Below are 21,300 nucleotides of genomic sequence, written 5' to 3'. Positions count from 1 at the left end.
TATAGATGGCACGTCATCTTGATCCTGTTTTCCACTCCCCAACCCATACATGTAATCACTACACTCTATAACGCAGTTATGGATACAACTGAGGTGACAGCTACCTGGGCACAAGAATTATGGGTGGCGGATTTGGGTGTAGACATCACAGACAAGATATGGGAATACTGCTGTCAGCAAACAAAAGAAGAGTCTCCCAATAGTCGATATGGACTTTTTAATTACAAATTTCTGAACAGGATTGACCTTACACCAATGTATATTGTCAGGTATGCGCCTACAAGTGACACTAGATGTCAAAGGTGTGGTGCCCTGCAGGCAGACTTTATGCACCTGGCAATGCAATGGTGAAGCACACAATCCAGCTCACCCCCTCCATGTTGTTACTTGGCTTTGTGATAAGCTTCCTGAAGGCCATTCGCAAATTGACTGCCATGGCTAACCTGCTAGGTAAACGAGGGGTTCTAATGGCGGAGGGGGGGGTGGATGGGGAAGGAGGGATGAAGTGCCGCTCGTTTTCAAGTCTGGCTAAAGATATGACTTTGTGTGAGGAATGGACTGGAACCTACGCCACTACCCTCCCCCATGCGGCACGCGCTAAAGATTTCTGAGAGCCACTGAGAGTCTACCTGCACACCCTTAATAATGAGTGAGACAATGGAGGTTGATTGCCATCTACTATGTAGCTCACACATTGGCTGGTGAAAGCGACATTTACCATTCTGGAATTCACCATTCCGGTAATTACTTTTTTCCCACTATGCCTCTGCCTTGACTGTTGGTAATGTGCGCTGCTTCCCATAATGCCGGGGGCACCTGCCTTGAGCCTTAATGTCATTGATTGTTATTTCTGATCTCTGGAACGATTGATTGTGTGACACATGCATTTACCCTGAGTCTGTGTGTTATGTTTTTTGCCTGTACAGCTAGCAAAATGGTAAAAATAAATGAAAAAGAATAAAAGAAAAAAATATATACACACACATATATATATATATACACACACATACACATATATATATATATATATACATACATACTATATATTATCTACTGGTGGTCGCCAGTAGATAGTTATAGTTAGGACCTATTTTCCATAGGAAATTCGCAACATTCTATTCCCAATAACTTTGGCGCCGATTGACGAATCTTCGCGAATTTTTCAAAACTCGTGGGGCGCTCCGGTCTGCTCCTATCTTGAAAGTTTCAGGGTGATTCGTCAAGCGGGGGCTGAGAAAAAAGTGAGGTCCCAAAACGTGTTTTCCCCATGCAATTTTCCATAGGAAACTTTAGACACGGCTACAGCCCAAACTGCTGAACGGAATTACACCAAATTTGGCAAAGAGGTAGTTCTTGGTTCAGAAAGAACCCTTTTTAGGGCTCACGCTTTGCGTTTCACTGCGCAGCAGTGCTCGCGCAGCGAGAGTCCTTTGGTCCGGTGTTCAGAAATGGACCCTGGAATTGTACACGCTTGTGCGTGTGTTTTTTGTTTTGTGTTCTGTAATTGGGCTTCGAGTGCGTGTTTTGTTTCGACAGAGCACGCAATAGGCCAAAGGCGGACGCATTGCTCCGCCCACGGCCTATTGGTGTCTGTTACGCGCAACAAAGCTCATGTGGTTTCAATTATCGTGCCCAGACACGGGTGCGATAATTGAAAGCACATGTGGCGCGCGTGCACCACTCGCGGGCGTGTCTTTTCCAAAAAAAGTAATCTGGAAGAGAGAGGACACGGGCGTGTTTTTTCCTAAAAAGTCATCTGGAAGAGAGAGGACACGGATCGGAATTAGTCAACAGTTTGAGATGCACGCCTCCTGCAGAGAGATTTTTAACGACTGTCTGGACATTTCAGAAAAGGAAACGCAAAACCACTTCACTTTCCTCCCGTCTGCATCACCCCACCCCCCTTCACGGGTTTTCAATGAAGTTGTCTTACAAAACGAAGTCATAATTCTTGCATATTACGTCCAAACAATACCAGTTACAAACCCCCGCTAGTGGCGAGGAATCCAACCAAATGAACCCCCCCTTAAAATTTGTTTCTGCCGCGTGGTACGCCAGTAAGGTTCGGAGTTTGCACAGTGGTTTGGGGGTCTCACAAGAATGGTTTGGGATATATGCGAAATCCTCTCTCATGGTACGGCATTTGTAGGTGACTTTTTGCACACTGGGTACGCAGTACTTTTCGGGGTTCAGGCAGAGCACATGGCTCGCTCGCGGGTTAGCCATGAACTCCGGAATCAAGGTCTAGGTTTCGCAGCCAGGGGTTCACCCGCTGGGCCGGCCGGCGCGAGTGGCGCAGCCCGCAACCTGCTAGCGCCTAGAAGGCGGTGACTTCCTTACTCAAATTCATCCTTTGCTCGTCGCGGTTCTGCCGCTCCGAGGATTCAGGCGTGTTCATGCCGTGGGTCAGATAGAGCTGCACCGCCGTCGAACAAGGACCAGGCAGGGTTTCGCCAAGCTGCCCGCCCGCCGCCTAGCCAAGGACTTCACCGGGATCTGCTCCGCTTCCAGTCCGGGAACCTTTCCAGGGTCCGATGCGCTGTTTCTGGTGGCTCGACGGGGATCCGCAGCAGCCGTTCTGCTCGTCTCCCGGAGGACCCAGCTGGGGAGTGGGCACCGCGCTGCGGTCTAACGGGGGAACTCACAGCAGCCCGCCCAGGATCTGGGATCTCACGCCGCCAGTCTCCCCGCGCTCCGTCGGAAGCCCTCCCCGTCTGCCTCAGTCTGCTCCCACCGCTGGACTCCACGGCCGTCCCTGTGTGCGGTACTAAAACAGCTAAAGAGCGCTCTCTCTGTGCAATGCTGTGCAAGGTCTGCCTGCTCTCTGGCTGCATGTCCGCTGCCTGCACTCACTGCATGCGCGTGTGCACCAAACAAACAGGCAGTCGGCACAGTCAGTGCAGAGGGTCCGCTCCTTGGCTGCATGCACTCACGTGTGGACCGCACCAACAGGCAATTAGTACAAACGGTCCATTACCTGTCTGTGTGTGCCCTGTATGCACTCACTGCATGCACGTGTGCAATGAACAACAAACAGGCAGTCGGTGCAGTTAGTGCAAATGGTCCGCTCCTTGGCTGCTCGTAGGCTGTATGCATTCACTACATGCGCGTGAGCACTTAACAAACAGGCAATCGGTGCAGCTAGTGTAAACTGTCCGATACTGGTGCAGTTAGTGGAAATGGTCCGCTCCCTGGCTGCGCGTAGGCTGTATGCATTAACCACATGCGCGTGTGCACTGAATAAACAGGCAGTCGGTGCAGTTAGTGCAAACTGCACGTTACGTGTCTGTGTGTCTCCGGATGCACACACTGGGTGTGCGCTACACGCCTCACTGCGCTGAATTCACTCACCAAATGCGCCCTGCGTATATTCATTCACTCACTAGCTCTGTGCCTCACGCACTCACTGGATATGCGTGTGCATTGAACAAATAAGCAATACATGCACTTGATGCAAATGGTCCGCGCAATGTCCGTGTGTGCGCTGCGTGCACTCACTGGATGTGCGGTGTATGCACTCACTGCATGTGCGCTGCATTCACTCCCGGGATGTGCGTGTGCTATACTCAAAGAGTAACCTATGTGCCGTGCCAAAAGTCCACCCCTTGCCTGTTTTTTCTCTGCCGTCATTGGCTGAATGTGTATGTGCACTGCACAAACACGCAACAGCATGCCGTTCAATGGGCCTGCTCACCGACTTTGTGTGCGCAGTATGCATTCACTGGTCATTTGTACTGTAAGAATTCAACTGTGTGTGGTGCGAGGGTTAAGTTCCATCTTTGTGTACTTTATATCCACATACTGGACGCAGTGTGTGCACTGCACACTACATACAAAGAGGCAAACTGTGCAGTCCGTGCAGAGTCGACTCCCTGCCTTTGGGCGCGTATGCACAGCCACTGTCTGTTTATCTGCACACATTACTACAGTGAACGATGGATCAGCGTGCGCGCACTGCTCGGATCGCTTGTGTACGGGTACAGTCAAGGACTAGTAAATGCACTACCCTGGACTTATTACCGATGCGCACATACTGCACACTTTGTGTTGACAATAAAATCAGTGCCTAGTGTGCACACACTGGACCTGCAGCTTGTGTGTGCGCTGTGAATGAACACTACCTGTCCGTACCATGTGCACCCAGCTTGAGCTTGCACTGTATTCGCTGCCTACTCAAGACAATGGGCTCCTACCTGCACACAGGAAGCGGCAGGCGTGGATGTTACAGCAACCCCGCACCCCCTCAAAGCCTACGCCCCCGCTGAATGGTTATCAATATCCTCCATGATTTTTATGTGTGCTGAGGGAGGGGGGTGGGGAGGGGCTCAAGGCCTAAACGATGCGGTTGGATGGACGGGGCCTGGAGGATGAGGAGGGAAAAAAACCTCCCATCTATTGTTAGTGATGTGACCTCTCCCGAGCAAAGAGCTCAAAGCTGGCACCTCGGCTGCACTGGAGGGGCGAACTGGGAGGTCCCCCACTCGCACCAAGGAGGTCAAGCGCCCCTGTGCAAGCAAGAAAAATACACCCTGACCTCTGTTTGTTTAGTGAAATAAAGACATTACGAGGGATGAATGGGCTCTTTGGCCTCTGGGACTCGATGCCACTGCACCCGCTGCACCGCTGATTGCTACGGCATGAATGACCGGAGTAGACTCACAACTTACAGGCACACACCACTCACAGGCAGAGAGAGAGAGAGATCCCAAGGAACACACCACTCACAGAAAGAGAGAGATCCCAAGCACATACCACTCACAGGCAGAGAGAGATCCTATGGCACACATCCCTCACAGGAAGAGAGAGAGATCCTACGGCATATACCACTCACAGGAAAAGATATCCCAAGGCACACACCACTCACAGGCAGAAAGAGATCCCAAGGCACACACCACTCAAAGGAAGAGAGAGGCCCCAGGGCACACACCACTCACAGGACGAGAGAGCTCCCAAGGCATACACCACTCACAGGGAGAGAGAGATCACAAGGCACACACCACTCACAGGAAGAGAGAGGCCCCAGGGCACAAACCACTCACAGGCAGAGAGAGATCCCAAGGCATACACCACTCACAGGCAGAGAGAGGCCCCAGGGCACACACCACTCACAGGAAGAGATAGATCCCAAGGCATACACCACTCACAGGCAGAGAGAGATCCCAAGGCACACACAACTCACAGGCAGAGAGAGATCCCAAGGGACACACAACTCACAGGCAGAGAGAGGTCCTAGGCACATCTGTGGGAAGTTGGGAGTTGAGATGCTCTATTATCGGGTTGAGTCATCTGAGTAGGTCATGCAGTGGATGGTGTCCTTGTAGATGATGGCAATTTCTCCTCCGTGTTTGTTGATTCAGTACAGGTGTGTCATCTTGTAGCCTTTGCTAGTGGCAATGTCCGGGTTCAGCTAAGTCTCTGTGAGGAATCTGACGTCCTGAGTGAGGGATGAGAGTGTGTCCCAGATCTCCATGGCATGTCTGCCGAGCGATCATGCGTTGAGTAGAATGCACTGGAGTTGTATAGTGGCGGTCTCAGTTGGTGTGGTGGATGAAGTCATGTTTGTGGTGTCTCCGTCATTGTTTGCTGCTTCGGTGTTGCAGGTGAAGCGGCAGTGCTGGCAGGAGAATGGTTCTCTGGTGGTGGGTGGAGAAGTGCGACTCGGGCACAGCAGGTGTAGAGGGGCGCAGATGGGCCTGCCTTTGGTGCAACCGCTGCGCGCTTCTGCTGCAAGCCTGCGCTTCGGCCTCCATTAAGTAGGTCCTGGGAGAGTGATGGTCACTGGGCAGGGTTAGCAAGATGCAGGAAGCGGGCAGGTGAAGCGGTGGCAGGGCGAGAAAGAACGAGTAGGGTAAAGAAATGCCCAGATTACGATAGTACAACAACAAGGATAACAGTGGTTAGAGCGAGATTAATGGTGGGAGAAAAACAATGATTAAAGGAACAAGAGAGAGATCCTACGGCATATACCACTCACAGGAAAAGAGATCCCAAGGCACACACCACTCACAGGCAGACAGAGATCCCAAGGCACACACCACTCAAAGGAAGAGAGAGCTCCCAAGGCATACACCACTCACAGGCAGAGAGAGATCCTAGGCACACACAACTCATAGGCAGAGAGAGGTCCCAGGGCACAAACCACTCACAGGCAGAGAGAGATCCCAAGGCATGCACAATGGTGAAGGAAGGGGGCGTGGCCTGAGGTGACGTGTGCAAACGCCCTGTGTCGCGTTTTAAGTTGGGGAAATAATTCACTTACAATCCTCAGGGACCCTGGGGGCCTATTAGCCCACCAGGTGCTTCCAGTAAGCGCCACTGCGCTGCAGAGAGGTGGACTAGGCCGTGCCCCTTTTTACACCTCTCTGCAACGCAGCTTTGTGGCGCTTACTGGAGGTACCTAGTGGGCTAGTTGGACCCTAGGGACCCTCAGGATTCAAGGGGACTTAATCTCCCAACCTAAAACGGCAACAGAGCATGTTTGCACAGTGGTGAAGGGAGGGGACGGGCCTGAGGTGACATGTGCAAACACGCCCTGTGGCGTGTTTTAAGAGGTAGTTTTAATCCCCCTGCCCTATTATATACTAGGGGTTTACAGAGGAGGTCATGCTAATCACAGGGGGACCCCAGCGCATAGTGTTCCCTAGTGTATGTAGGTGTTTTCACTGCATTCTAAGTGTCTTTTAGCATAGCACTGGCTCTAGGACTGGTTAATCAGACTCAGTTACCACCATTATCCGTCTGAAAAAGTTGAGGGTACAGGATGATTTTGCAACAAGGCTTCTTTCTGCTCTTCTGTTTGTCCTTTCTGCACGTTTTCCTTCTTCCTGCACTTTTCTTTGTCTTTGAGGTCTACTGTTGCTTCTTTCTGCATTTCTTTTTTTTCTTTCAGTGCGTTTTTTCTTCTTTCTTCACATGTCCTATCTCTGTAGGCATAGTTAGAAATTAGCATTTAAAAAACCTTTGAAATTCACTGAAAAAAACATAGGTTTCAGGCATGTTATAGTTAGGAATTAGCATTTAAAAAACCTTTGAAATTCACTGAAAAAACCATAGGTTTCAGGGGCGCTATAGTTAGCTGGACATTTCACTCGTACAAAACCATTGAAATTCCCCCGTTATAGTTAGTTCAGCTAACTATAACTCGCGCGCCAGCAATGCATTGCTGATGACGTCACATATTACATCACTCATGACATGGTCAGTGACATCACGGATGACATCACTGATGACATCTCAAATGACATCACTGATGACATCATCCCTGTGATAGAGTGGTAGACCTCCTCTCACCCCAATATAACCTTTGATACACACATTCAAAAATAGAAACTAAAATTTTAAAAACAATGGACATACCAATACCAGTTTCAACAACCTATTCAGTAATTCTAAGATCCACATACACATCCACTCATTCACCAACAGTCCTATACAGTCACTCATACATGTACTCACTCATCATATGTACACATACACCTATACATCCTGTTACACACCGCCACTCATCCATAGAGTTACTCACACACATAGTCACTCTCATGCTAATAAAGAATCAAACATCCATTTACTTGCATGTACAGTTATACACACACCACCACACTTGCTTCTACAGAACATTACACATACTTACTCTTTTAAACAATCACTTATAGAAACACATACTTATTCATACAGGAACTCTTCCAATCTCTCACTCTCACATATACACCAATAGTCACATATACTAGTTTAAAACATATGTAGTTACTCATAAAGACACTATCGAGACAGTCACTCACTCATTAACACACCCATACACACACTCATCCACCCATACTGTCCTGCACACATGCTGTCTTCAACACATACAAACAGTGAGTCACTCATTCATGCATCTATGCACTACGTAATACCCCCCCCGAACCATACAGACACTCAGACATTCGTACTGATACTCAAAAACCAACTAATAACCTATGTAGACACTCATGTAGCTACTCCCCAACCTATGCAGCCACTTATACACAAAGTGAGACACTGAGACAGATATTTACATATTTAAACATTACTCACTAACCCATGTATTCACTAAGATACACTTAGTCAGTTATACAATCAATTTTTCATTTAAAAAATCATCCATTTAGACACTTATATACCCATTTATTCTTCCATCGACCTTGAGGTATACATATATAAAACATATTTAATTTTCAGAAAAACACACATTCACTAGATGATGTCATCACTGATGTCATTTGAGATGTCACTGACCATGTCATGAGTGATGTAATATGTGACGTCATCAGCAGTGCATTGTGAGCGCGCGAATTATAGTTAGCTGAACTAACTATAACGGGGGAATTTCAATGATTTTGTACAAGTGAAATGTGCAGGTAACTATAATGCCCCTGATACCTATGGTTTTTTCAGTAAATTTCTAAGGTTTTTTAAATGCGAATTCTTAACTATAACGTGCCTGAAACCTATGGTTTTTTCAGTGACTATATATATATATCATACAAAGTCCAAATAAAGTGCACTCAGTGTAAGAGTTTGCTCGTGCACGTTTTACTCATTTGAGTAAAACATGCACGAGCAAACTCTTACACCGAGTGTGCGCTTTATTTGGACTTTGTAAGGTATTGGATGTCCGGCTGTGGTTCCGCCGGCCTGCGCACCACCGGACTACGGGCTCGATCCCAGAAGGAACTTTCTCTCATTTTGATATATATATAAACCCACAGGTTTCAGACCACCTTCAACATTTCTACCCACTTTACCCCATGACGGTATAGACACCTTTCATGATAATGTCACTAAGGCCCTCATTGACCTAAGACACAAACCACACAATAATAAAACCAACAACAATTTGTCATACAAACAAAGACAGATTTTAAGGTCATTAGCGGAGGATAAGGATATAGTCATCTGGCCTGCGGACAAGGGCGGGAATATAGTCATCCAGGATAGGGACCAATACATTATTGAGGCTCAAAGTCAGTTAGGGGACACCACATTTTATACGCAAATTACCAGAGAAACATACAATGACAGCGTAATCACCATATGGGATAAACTCACCATCTGGAGGGTGTCCTCGAATGGGAGGAGTACTGCTATCTTAAGAGGGATTTCCCGAAGATACCGGTACTATACCTTCTCCCCAAGGTCCATAAAGATCCAGAGACACCACCAGGACGTCTGATTGTGTCATCTATAGGCAGTGTGGCTGAACACATATCTAAATATGTGGACCATTTCCTCAGAGAATATGTCATCAAACTCCCTAGTTATGTTAGAGATACTAAGGATTTCCTGAGTAAACTAGAAACAATCAAAAGGGAAAGTGGTTTCCTCTTGATTACGTTAGATGTACACTCCTTGTACAATATCATTGACCACCAACAAGGATTGGCCGCCTGGACACATTTCCTCAAACACAGACATATCAAGTATTGGGAACCCAATCATATGATCATAGAAATGACAGAGTTCTGCCTTACCAACAATATCTTTGTTTTTGATGGCACTCTCTATAAACAGATGGTCGGAACCGCGATGGGTTCTTGTCTCGCTCCAAGTTTTGCGAATTTGTTTATGGGCCTCTGGGAAGAAGAGATATTCTCCGGTAAAATTACCATCAAGAACCTGAGCAAGATAGAGCTGTGGCTCAAGTATATTGATGACTTGTTCATCATATGGAAAGGCAGTTGCACAGAGGCCCAGGAACTTATAGATGAACTGAATATGAATGATCGCAATATACATCTTACAGGCGACATCAGCGATAGCAAGGTTGAATATCTGGATGTCAAAGTGGAGATCAGACAAAATCAGATACATACTTCCTTGTTTAGTAAGACTACTGCAGGAAACAGCATCCTACATGCCTTCAGCAGCCATCCTGATACACTTAAATGGAGCATTCCATATGGGGAACTTCTGAGGGCAAAAAGGAACTGCAGAAGTGCGGAGGCATATGGTAAAGAGAGCTTAGGGGATATCCTACTTGGGTCCTTAAAAAAGCTATCAATAGAGCAGAGGGTATTGATAGGAAGGACACTCTTAAGGAGAAAGTACCCAATACAGAGGAAACAGCAGATGATGATACCAGGGTGATCAAGACATTTAATTCTGAATAATAATAATAATAATAATAAAGCGTTTTATAAAGCGCATGGCTGCACAACTGTGTATCCCCGCGCTAATTGCTGACAAAAACTCCTTACAGCTCACCGAGACAGAGAGACAAGGAAATGTTAATAAGGGAAGAGATGAGTTTTTAATTTAGCTCTAAAGAGAATTTCTGATGGTTCCATTCTCAGATGAGCTGGCAGGGCATTCCAATGCTTTGCTCCAAGGAAACTAAAGGAGCGACCGCCCAGTCTTGCTCTATTGATCCGGGGAAGTTTGAATTGTGACATACCCGAGGATCTGAGGTTTCTGGTAGGGCGGTGGATAGTTAGAAGATTTCTCAAATAAGTGGGTCCTTTGTTGTGTGCAATTCTGTGGGCATAGCAGAGAGCCTTAAATCTGATTCTTTCTCTAACTGGAAGCCAGTGAAGCTTGGACAAGGTTGCTGTAGCGGATGTTCTTTTTGGTAAACCTAGTACCATGCGGGCGGCCGCATTTTGAATGCATTGAAGCTGATGTAGTTGTTTTTGGTTCGCACCTAAAAGGAGAACGTTTCCATAATCCAGGTGGGGCGTTATCAGTGCATGCACTAACGTTTTCCTTGCTTCAATGGGAACAAGATCAATAGTCTTACGTAAGATTTTTAACGTGCCCATACATTTGCCAATTGTTTTATTGACTTGTGTTCTTCCCGACAAATCCGAGTCAATCATTATTCCTAGGTTTTTGACCCTTTCGACTGGGTGGGGGCAATCGCCCAAAGTAGTAGGCCACCAAGCCTGGGACCATATGGAGGTTTTATTCCCTACCACTAGCACCTCCGTTTTGTCGCCATTCAAACGGAGGCAGTTATTATCCATCCAGGTGTCGACCGCTGCCATGCAGCTAGAAAAATTGGTGGCAAATTTTTCGCTGTCTGGGGTGAGTTTGAACATGAGCTGGGTGTCGTCAGCATAACTGACAATGACAGTATCAGGCGCATCCTGTTACAGAATTGGAACACACTAAAAAATGACAGTAGTATAGACCATACCATCAAAGAGAGACCTAACATCACCTACAGGCGGGGCAGGACACTGAGAGACATACTTGTTCATAGCGACATTACACCAGTACAGGATAGGGGTATGCATAATCTCAAAGGATTCTTTCCTTGTGGACATTGCAAAGCGTGCTCTGCTAGCACTTTTCGTAAGGAATTTACACATGGTTCAAGCCGCAGAGAAATTACTCAATTTCTAACATGTAGCACAACTTTTGTGATATATGTGATAGAATGTTCTTGTGGGTTATACTACATAGGGATACCACTCTTATGGCAAAAAAGAGAATACTAGAAAATAAACGTGCTATTACTAATAAAGATCCTAAATATCCGGTAGCACGACACTATCAGGAGAAACACTTTTCTATTTCCTCTCTATTGAAATATTTTATTTTGGAACAGATCCGGATGGATCACAGAGGGGGAAACAGGACACTTAAACTTAGACAAAAAGAGTCCAAGTACATTGTGGACTTACAGACTAGGGCCCCTGGGGGTATGAACCAGGATGAAGAACTTTCGATACATCTTAAAAAGGAGTAGTTACAGCAATTTTCCAACTGATTTCCTTTTGATTTTCTCTTCAATGATTTGCAGACTCTGAGTGTGACATTTGACCCAGTGTATGTTTTTTAATCTTGATGAGCCTCCGCCCCAGAAAAATAATGTGCATTAGAAGCTGTTAACTAATTTTAACCTTTTTTAATTTTATTTTGTTTCTTTTGCAGGAGAGAAGGAAGGTACCTACTCACTACACGGGTTGCCTAACCTTTTCTTCGATGTCACTTTATTATCACGGAGACGCTTTTGGGCACTTTTATATACGAACGGATGTCACTGGCACAAAGAATAGAGAACGATAAGATGAGATTTACCTTTTTGTCTATTGAAGACCTTATCTGTGGGCGAGATGACTGGTACCTCACTTTTAGAACGATACTTGAATTGTGTTGGATTATTGTAATGATTAGACATTTTCAACTGAGCACTAGGCCAAATATTGTTTAACTCTAGCATGTCCAATACTAGAGCACTTTCTTGCTAATTACACTGTACCTACAGCATTCTGGGGGTGGTATTCGGGTTACTCTGCTCTAAACGTGATTAGAGCGAACCAGTAAGGAATGAGCACATTGCTATTTATTCACTTCCCTCTAACATGTTTTAATTGCAGCGCTTTGGTGGATATGCACTGTGCATTTTATCACATTAAGGCTCGAGCATTTAACCATGTCTGTAATGACAAAAGCATGTCTGATTCTGTTGAACTTTGTTTCAATGAGCATACGAATATGGACTGTCAAGGTGCTTAGTATGATCAAGTACGTACACATTAATGCTATTTGTATTCACTATAGCACATTGTAAACCATGCTCAGATTGCTTTACAATCCACTATCGGTAAGCGTCTTTGTAGGTATCTATACTGTGAATATTACAATACAGTTGGATTCACTAACCTGTTTGGCTTGTACCAGGACATTTCAATATGAATTATTCTGAAAACTTTGCCGTATACTACAATGCGATTGGAACTACAAGATGGCCGCTAAACTTTATGAACATTACCTATCTCTATGTTGTTGCCAATGACGTGATGTCCGTTATATATAAGTGCTCGTTTGTTTTTGTTGCACTGTATTCACGTGAACAAGGCTGCGGATGCAGTTGAAACGCGTTGTGGAATAAACCTAGTTGCATTTACATTTGGAAGTGTTGTCTTGAAGCCTGAGAGCGTACTTAACTTTGGATTTTGAAATTGGAGGCTGCCAGCATGCTGCGATGGCGTGTACGCCACTTTCCATGGGTGCCAGCTGTTCGGAAGGGGCTTTGATGTATAGGATATATATATATATATATATATATATATATATATATATATATATATATATATATATATATATATATATATATATATATATATATATATATATATATATATATATATATATATATATATATATATATATATATATATATATATATATATATATATATATATATATATATATATATATATATCTCAACGTTAAATGCCAATAGTGAGTCCAACAACAACAAAACCATCCTTAACCTGGCGCACATCAATTTAACCAAGGCGGAGGAACAGATATTGAGCTTGGGATTGTCATATTGCCCAGAAAGCAGTTTTAATTATATCAAAACATGAATGGACATTTATCGGTTTTTCAGAAAGTTAAAACTAAGGAACACCATGTGTTACTGAACAAGGAATCAACACAAAAACTATTAACACAGAAGGAATGAGACAAGCAACACAGATCGGCTGGCCCTTCAGCTGATGACATGCCATTGATGATGGATTTGCAGGAATTATGGACAGGGGGCTACACATCAAATACACTAGAAAGTATGCCAGAACAATTGACAGCGGCAATCCCAGAAACATCAGTGTATAGAGAGCCAAATGCAACATCCCTGTTCAAAGCCAATTCAACCCGGTCAGTCTACGGGACTTCATTGATATCTTCAATGAACAGGTTACTGCACAGATCAAACAGCTGAATCACAAGGTAATGAAGACTAAAAGAAAGTACAACTGTCGTAACAATCAATATCATACCCCGATGAAAAGACGTGAGAATGAAACCTCTATTGTCATTAGAAACTCTGACAAGGGTGGCAACATCGTGATCTGGGCTAAAGACGACTACACTAAAGGGGCTTTATCGCAATTAAATGATCCAACATTTTACACCAAAAGTAACGGGTCAGATCTAAAGGCAATATGTAAAACATACTACACAAAACTATCAACTTGGATTAATAACCAAGGATGAATACAAATTCCTACGAAATGACCATCTCATGACACCATCAATTTACTTTATCCCTAAAATTCATGAAGACCCTTGCAAACCACCAGGATACCTATTATATAGCCGCGAGACGGACTTTTAGCACATACATCACAATATGTAGATTATTTTTTACAAGGACATGTCCAATCTTTACCTTCCTACATACGAGATAGCAGTGACTTTTTAAACAAATTGAAGGAATGTATCTGGCAAAGTGACTATTTATTAATGGAGCTTGATGTGACATCACTGTATACCAGTATTAGACACAGAGACGGCTTTACAGCACTGAAATATTATTTATCTAAAAGATCTGAGCACCTTATACAATATAGTCAAATGCTGATTGAAATGGTTGAGAACAGCTTAAACAACAATGTGTTTATGTTCAACAATATGCTGTTTAGACAAACAAGAGGAGTAGCCATGGGTGCCAGCTTTTCCCCCAGCTATGCGTGTTTACACATGGGCTGGTGGGAGGAGCTGGTACTCAAAGTCAAACATAGTGAATATATGTAGAGTAATATCATAACATGGCTTCGTTACATAGATGATTTGTTTGTGATTTGGAAAGGTTCACATCAGACCGCGCTAGAGTTTATTGAGTCAATCAATACGAACACAATGAATCTACACTTTACGGCCACGATAAGTGAACATACAGTTAACTTCTTAGACATGCAGGTATAAATCCACAACAACAAGATAGAAACAAAACATTATCGAAAAGACACAGCAGGCAATTTGACCCTGCATGCCAGCAGCGCCCATCCGAGGCATTTGATTAATAGCATCGCCTATGGGGAAATGCTAAGGTTACGGAGAGTTAACAGTGACCAATCAACTCTCAAAAAGGCAGAGGATGAAAGTAAAGCAAGGTTCCGGGAAAGGGGTTATTCACTTAAGACCATTGAGGGGGCCATAAGAAAATACATGATCCCAGATAGATTAGAGCTGATCAAAGACAATCCCAAGAAAACATTAGATCAGCAGGGGCAACATGAGATGGTCAATGCAACCGAAAAAGAAGATTTCAGGATAATCATGGAATATAGCAAGCAAAATAAGGAATTGCGTAGTATCATCACACGCAATTAGCCCCTCATATTAAATGATCCAGTAATCGGAACCACGTTACCTCACAAAGTCTCGATTACACACAGCAGGGAGCCCTCCATGAGGGACAAACTTGTTAAGACAAGTCCTGAATTGATAGAAAACTGCAGCTGGCTAAGAACTCATAAGGGATTTTTCAAATGCAAAACATGTAAAGCCTGTCAACAGGGGATTAACACAACTACGTTTACAACCCCCTTTAGCCCCAAGGAGTATAAAATTAGCAAACTCCTAACATGCAAAACTGAGTATGTGGTTTATGTATTGGTATGTCCCTGTGGTTTACAATACGTTGGAAGTACTATACTTCAAGCACACAAATGTGTGCTTCAACACATCAGAGCCATCACCAATCAAGACAACACATACCCAGTAGCAAGACATTTCAAGGAGTACCACAACTCAAAAAGTCAGGAATTGAATTATTTCCTTATTGACTCTCAGTTCCCCCAAGCAGAAGAGGTGGAAACAGGAAGGCTAAGTTAAGTAAGCTCAAAAATAGGTACATCCTTGAATTGGATTCTAAACAACCAGGGGGGCTTAACATGACTGAAGATTTACATACCTGTCTCTAGGAAATCACAGTGAACAATGAAAACTGTTAATCATAAGTGAAAAGTATTATTTTACATATATTGGATGTTTTATGTTATTTATATATTTCATACTTAATGTTTATACAATTGTGACCTTTTAACCTATATGTTGTCAACAGCTGTAATATAGAGTTTGTATCAGACTAAAATATAATTTAGAAAACAATTATGATACCCAGTATAGAAACACAGAAAAACACACAGTTCCAGGAAAAATGAGAAAGTAGGGATCTAAAGGTATTCATACCAAGACTATGGCAGGCATGAAGGGTATTTACCGAATAAACAGAGGTAAAAGAACATTATAATTTTAACAACACAAGCGGATACAATACATTTTCTAATTGTATCACTAGTGAGAAAATATCACTTTCTTTATCAAACACGCAGCACTTAGGCACCTATATCTATATTGCAACAGTAGCACTTTGGTCCAGGTATCCAAATAGGGAAGGTTGACCTAATCTTAAACGATAGCAAACATCATGGCGTAAAGGCACTTTGCACATTTGCATATATCTATTAAAGTTGTATTTTACAAATAAATTGGTGCGTAAGAGGGAAACGGTGATATGAAATCAATACCCACTCTCATGGCAAGGCAATTGATAAAATGCAGATTTTATTGTATTTTGGGTTATATTGATTATTATGTCTATATCAACAGATTTTATGCTCACAGTGTGTATTTATTAATTTATATATTTATTTGTTTATACCTACTGTCTGCAAGTGTTGACAAAACCTCTAATACAATTATCTGATTATGCCAAAGTTAAAGAAGTTAAAATAAGATAAACATTATTTACTGAAATAATGCCGGAATTGTTTCTATAAGCAAATGTCCACAATACTTGAACTACATGTGAAATATTTATTCCCTGGTTATACCTGTTTTCAGCTTTGCACTAAGCACATTGTCACTTTAAAAATGAAAAAATAGCGCCGCAACATTGTCATGTGATCAAGGATCTTGAGGAGCTGAAACGTGTAATGGCGGCATTTGAATAAACATCTGAATTAGAACCTACATCGTGGTTGGTGTCCGTGGTTTTGGAGGAGAATCCGAGCGCTGACGGTGAGCGTGAGATATATATATATATCAAATTGCATGAAAGAAGGACGCCGCACTCTTCTTGGATTTCTCAGCTCAAGTTTAATGACCTTGTTCCTCTTCCCCACCTACGCGTTTCGAACTTACAAAGTTCTTGATCACGGTAAGTAACATAAGTCCTATGTTTGTTTCACCAATTTATACCTAGATTCCAAAATTGTCCCAAGATGAAGCATTCTGGGTCTGGTAGTTTCTTTGGTGTTAGTCGAGCACGATTATGTGCTTTCAATTCATGTCTGCGATGCTGCCAGACGTGCACGCATAACACTGGTTTGTGAAGGGCTAATTATACCCGAGTGGTGCTTAGTAAATGGTTAGAAGTGATTCAAGATTTACACTTCGAGTGAAATTTGCTACGTCATCGCTTCTCTAAGCGTATGACGGGTGGGTATAATTAGCCCTTCACAAACCAGTGTTATGCGTGCACGTCTGGCAGCATCGCAGACATGAATTGAAAGCACATAATCGTGCTCGACTAACACCAAAGAAACTACCAGACCCAGAATGCTTCATCTTGGGACAATTTTGGAATCTAGGTATAAATTGGTGAAACAAACCTAGGACTTATGTTACTTACCGTGATCAAGAACTTTGTAAGTTCGAAACGCGTAGGTGGGGAAGAGGAACAAGGTCATTAAACTTGAGCTGAGAAATCCAAGAAGAGTACGGCGTCCTTCTTTCATGCAATTTGATTAACTTGCGAGATTGTCCTTATCTCGCTATATATATATATATATATATATATATATATATATATATATATATATATATATATATATATATATATATATATATATATATATATATATATATATATATATATATATATATACACACACACACACACTACCATCATGAAAGAAGTACAATATTCTGTAGGGGCCCCTCAGGGTACATTCCTTTCCATCTCAGGTGAAGTGTTCAAGTGTTTTGTAGGTCAATGTATTAGCCAGCATCGGTGTATTGAGGAGAGAAAATCATTTTCAAAGTGGGAGACATTTTCAGGACCTTATAAAGAGAATTGGAGTGGGAGCAAAAGGGCCTCCGTTCTCCTGAAATACTGCCTCTGAGGCAAGATGACAGGAATCTTTCTCATACTAAATGTGTTTACGGTAGAGTGCAACAAAGGGTGTGTCCTAGTCAAAATCAGCTTTGGATCTGCAATTGGAGTTAGAATGTTATCTGATACTGGTGACTGTGGGCCGAAGGTGGCACCGATGGAGAAACAACTAGTAGGGCTGCGGTTGAGATGAGACATGGCCCTGCGCCTCAAGTGGAGTGAGCTGTGGCAGTAGAGAGCCAGTTAGTGCCCAGGGGAAGGTCTGACTGGGGGCCCTGATGGATTAGTGGAGTATGAAGCTACACAAAAGGGATCCTGAACCACTTGAAGATCTGTAGCATGACCTCTCTGAAGGCCATAATTCGCTGCATAGTCAGCGATGGCCTGAAGTAATTTGGGTGCACCGGCTTCAGGAGCGGAATCGAATCCAAGACATACAGAAAACAAGAGAATCGGCCTTTAGAGTGCCGACCAAGGCCCCCTCCCCCCCTGCAGCAGGAGCTTTAAGTAATTGAAGAACCCCACCTTGACTTTTTGTGTTTTATCTTCTACTTGTCTCTCAATTTAGTCTTGGACCAAAGTAGGTGACCAGGAGCGGAAATGGGAACAGGAACACACTAACAACCTAGTGACTGTCCAGTTTCTTATGCTAGGCAAAGTAGAGTTTATCTTCCCGCTTCCTGGTGGCCTTTGGGTGCAGCAGGGACCATTTGCTGCAAGACTCGGAGGTATGACAGATAAACCCTGTCCTTTTTAGGGCTACATTTCTGAACACACTCAAAAAAAAAAAAAAATTGGAAAAATAAAAAGCGACTGACAAACGATGTAACCAAGTTCTAAATTGATGTCAAAGGGCATGGGAAAAGGCGACACAGATGTCAACATGCAGGAGTAGTGCCCACATGTAGGTTGTGTCATCATGTCTGGAGGCGGGGAAGATTTGTAGTGGAGACAGATGGTACCACCTGCTGCTGTGCAGGAGCTATTGTAAGCGCTACAGGACCCAGCCTGGCACCTGGGCAGATGACAATGTGTGAATCTACCATTAGATTGGATGAAGTTACGTTTATGAACACATTATTCGAGCTCTTGCATAGGGATATTTACTTTTTTTTAAATGTTTCTGGGCCCTGTGTGAAATAACAATCCATTTCACACTAGCTTGTAGTGACTCCCAAACAATGTTACTATAAATGACAAAGAAACGTTATTTCATCGCTTAATTTCTTGAGATGGCTAAGGTCTTACAGTAGGAAGGGTCCTAGTTTGTGTTCGACTGGTAGCACCAGATGGAATGTGGAAAGACTGACTGAATGGTGTATGATCAGAAATGGTAATACAACACATATGAGCTTATGGTCAAGTTGAAAAGGCCCTTACTGATCAAGAAACAGTCAATTCCTGATCATTTGTATAAGTGAATTTAGCCTCTTGAGGAGGGATGAGAAACTGACAGATGCAAGACAGATGTAACTCACCTGGGAATTTGACTGTCTTTTTGAACCGCAAGCTTCATAAAACTATTCCGATCGAAAATGTGAACAAATGTATTACTGAAATCCCCATCCACTACAAGATAACCACTGTCCATTAGAATAAGTTCATTGAAGAGGTTCCCCTGAATTTGATGAGCATTAATGTAGGGGGAAAACAGTTGAAATGCTGTAGGTGCTTTGTTTGCTACTTTTAAATGGAGAATAGATGAACAACCTTCGTTATCTTTTTTTTTTCTTCAATGAATTTACCGCCTGTTGTGAAAAAGTCTAGTCTGTAGTGAATAAGCTTACTGATACCTATGGAGGTAGATGTGATACAACTGTCACTTTCTGTCTCCATCCAACCTGTCCTACATGTCAGAGCTTTACTCTCTGTAAGATGAGTTTATTGAAACATAATAATATCGTTCCATCTTCCTTATGTTCTGACACAGGATTCGTCCTATAGCTTTTGGAAGCTTGAGAATTGCTCTTAAAGAAACAGATTTTGGTTTTCACAGCATATAGATATATCTTAGTGACATATGCACATAAAGACACAAGCATACCAACACACAGGCATGCAAATGCACAGAAATAAACAAACATTTCACACAGCTTTGCCACTGCAGCAAGGAATACGGGCATTCTGTGCTGCTAACCTACATGTCTGAAATACTTGTGCTGCAGATTTTAAGTTCTTTGATTTAGAAAGAATGCTAATAGTTTTCCACTATACAGAGAGAAGCTTCACCAGTTAGTACAGACAAAGTAAACATAATTTGAGCTGACTATGCAAAGGCTTCAGCAGTAGAAATAGGTAAAAGAAAAGAATAAGAAAAGGGAGATGGCCAGTGCCACTGATCCTCTTGTAACAGACTACATAATGATAGAGAATATAGAAAAGAAAAAGAGTTTAGAAGGAATACAAGACATCTGTGGGAAGAAAGTACAGGTTTAGCATGAAGAAAGAATAAAAAGTAGCACTTTTAGAGATGGAGTAAAGTGGTCTTCCCTGAAATAAATATGTTAAGGATGTGCAGAATGACATAATACCTGTGGGTTGACAACCATCTCTTCTTGAGTAGTATTCTGTTGTTTCAGTGCCTCAATCTGCTGAAGCGTGAAGAAGGGGCGACGGCGGCAAGGGGGTTCCTCTGGGTGCTGCTGGCCCCACTCTTGGAGTTTCTCAGCGTGTCGACACTGCACGTGGAGACGCAGATTCTTCTTGTGTTTAGTAGTGAAATGACAATAATCACAACAAAATGGTTTTCCACCTGAAATGAGGGAAATGGATATCACCTGTTGGTTTTTCTTAAGAGACCCACTTAGTGGCGAACGTGCACTCTACAAATACACCTGTCATGTTAGGTAGGACCAAACTGTGTCTTGTGGACAACAATTGTGAGATTCCGACTAGCTTTGAAGTATTTTAACTTTCAATAAAGTCCTCCACGTGTTCACAGGATAAGCATATGGGTAATTCATAAAGGTAGCATACCTTTCTACATTTGATTTCATGGTACACCGAGAGTGCATGCGTTAGTTTGGCTATGTTTATTTTGGACATGGAGTGATACATTGATTATAGACACTTTGAAGTCTTGAAGTTGTATGTGCAGAGGAGAAACCTGTTCAACATGCATCATGGATCAAGCAGGGTATCAGTGAAGATCAAAGCAAGCCTCAATAAACAAATCGATATTGGGGTATAAAGGTTGTTTTACTGTGCATGTTTGAACAAGCATTGGCATTGCCAATAGGTCTCGCCTTTGGGACCTTATTAGTGTTTAGCCAAGCAACACTTGATGTTGTTGCACCAAGGATATTGTGCTGGATAACTAAACACTTATAAGGTCCCAAAGGCAAGACCTATTGGCTATGCCGATGCTTGTTATTTGACAGCAGGAGCCCATCAGAGGTGGTGAAAAGGGGTAGGTACCGGAGCAGTTG

At 43.1% G+C, this 21,300-nt stretch overlaps 1 protein-coding gene across 4 annotated transcripts in view; it reads right to left on the bottom strand.

The window, feature by feature from the left end:
• Positions 1–21,300, bottom strand: part of ZNF335 (zinc finger protein 335) — a 357,780-nt gene that overhangs the window by 192,409 nt on the left and 144,071 nt on the right. For all 4 annotated transcript variants that reach the window (XM_085619363.1, XM_085619366.1, XM_085619364.1 and 1 more), the window contains one exon: positions 20,404–20,624. In XM_085619363.1, coding sequence (XP_085475489.1) covers positions 20,404–20,624 — 221 coding nt within the window. The remainder of the gene's footprint in view (positions 1–20,403; positions 20,625–21,300) is intronic.

The sequence above is a fragment of the Triturus cristatus genome, chromosome 7 (genome assembly GCF_964204655.1).
Source record: "Triturus cristatus chromosome 7, aTriCri1.1, whole genome shotgun sequence".
NCBI classification, from domain to species: Eukaryota; Metazoa; Chordata; class Amphibia; order Caudata; family Salamandridae; genus Triturus; species Triturus cristatus.
Note: the sequence above shows the minus strand (reverse complement) of the source record. Positions and strands in the feature narration are given on the sequence as shown.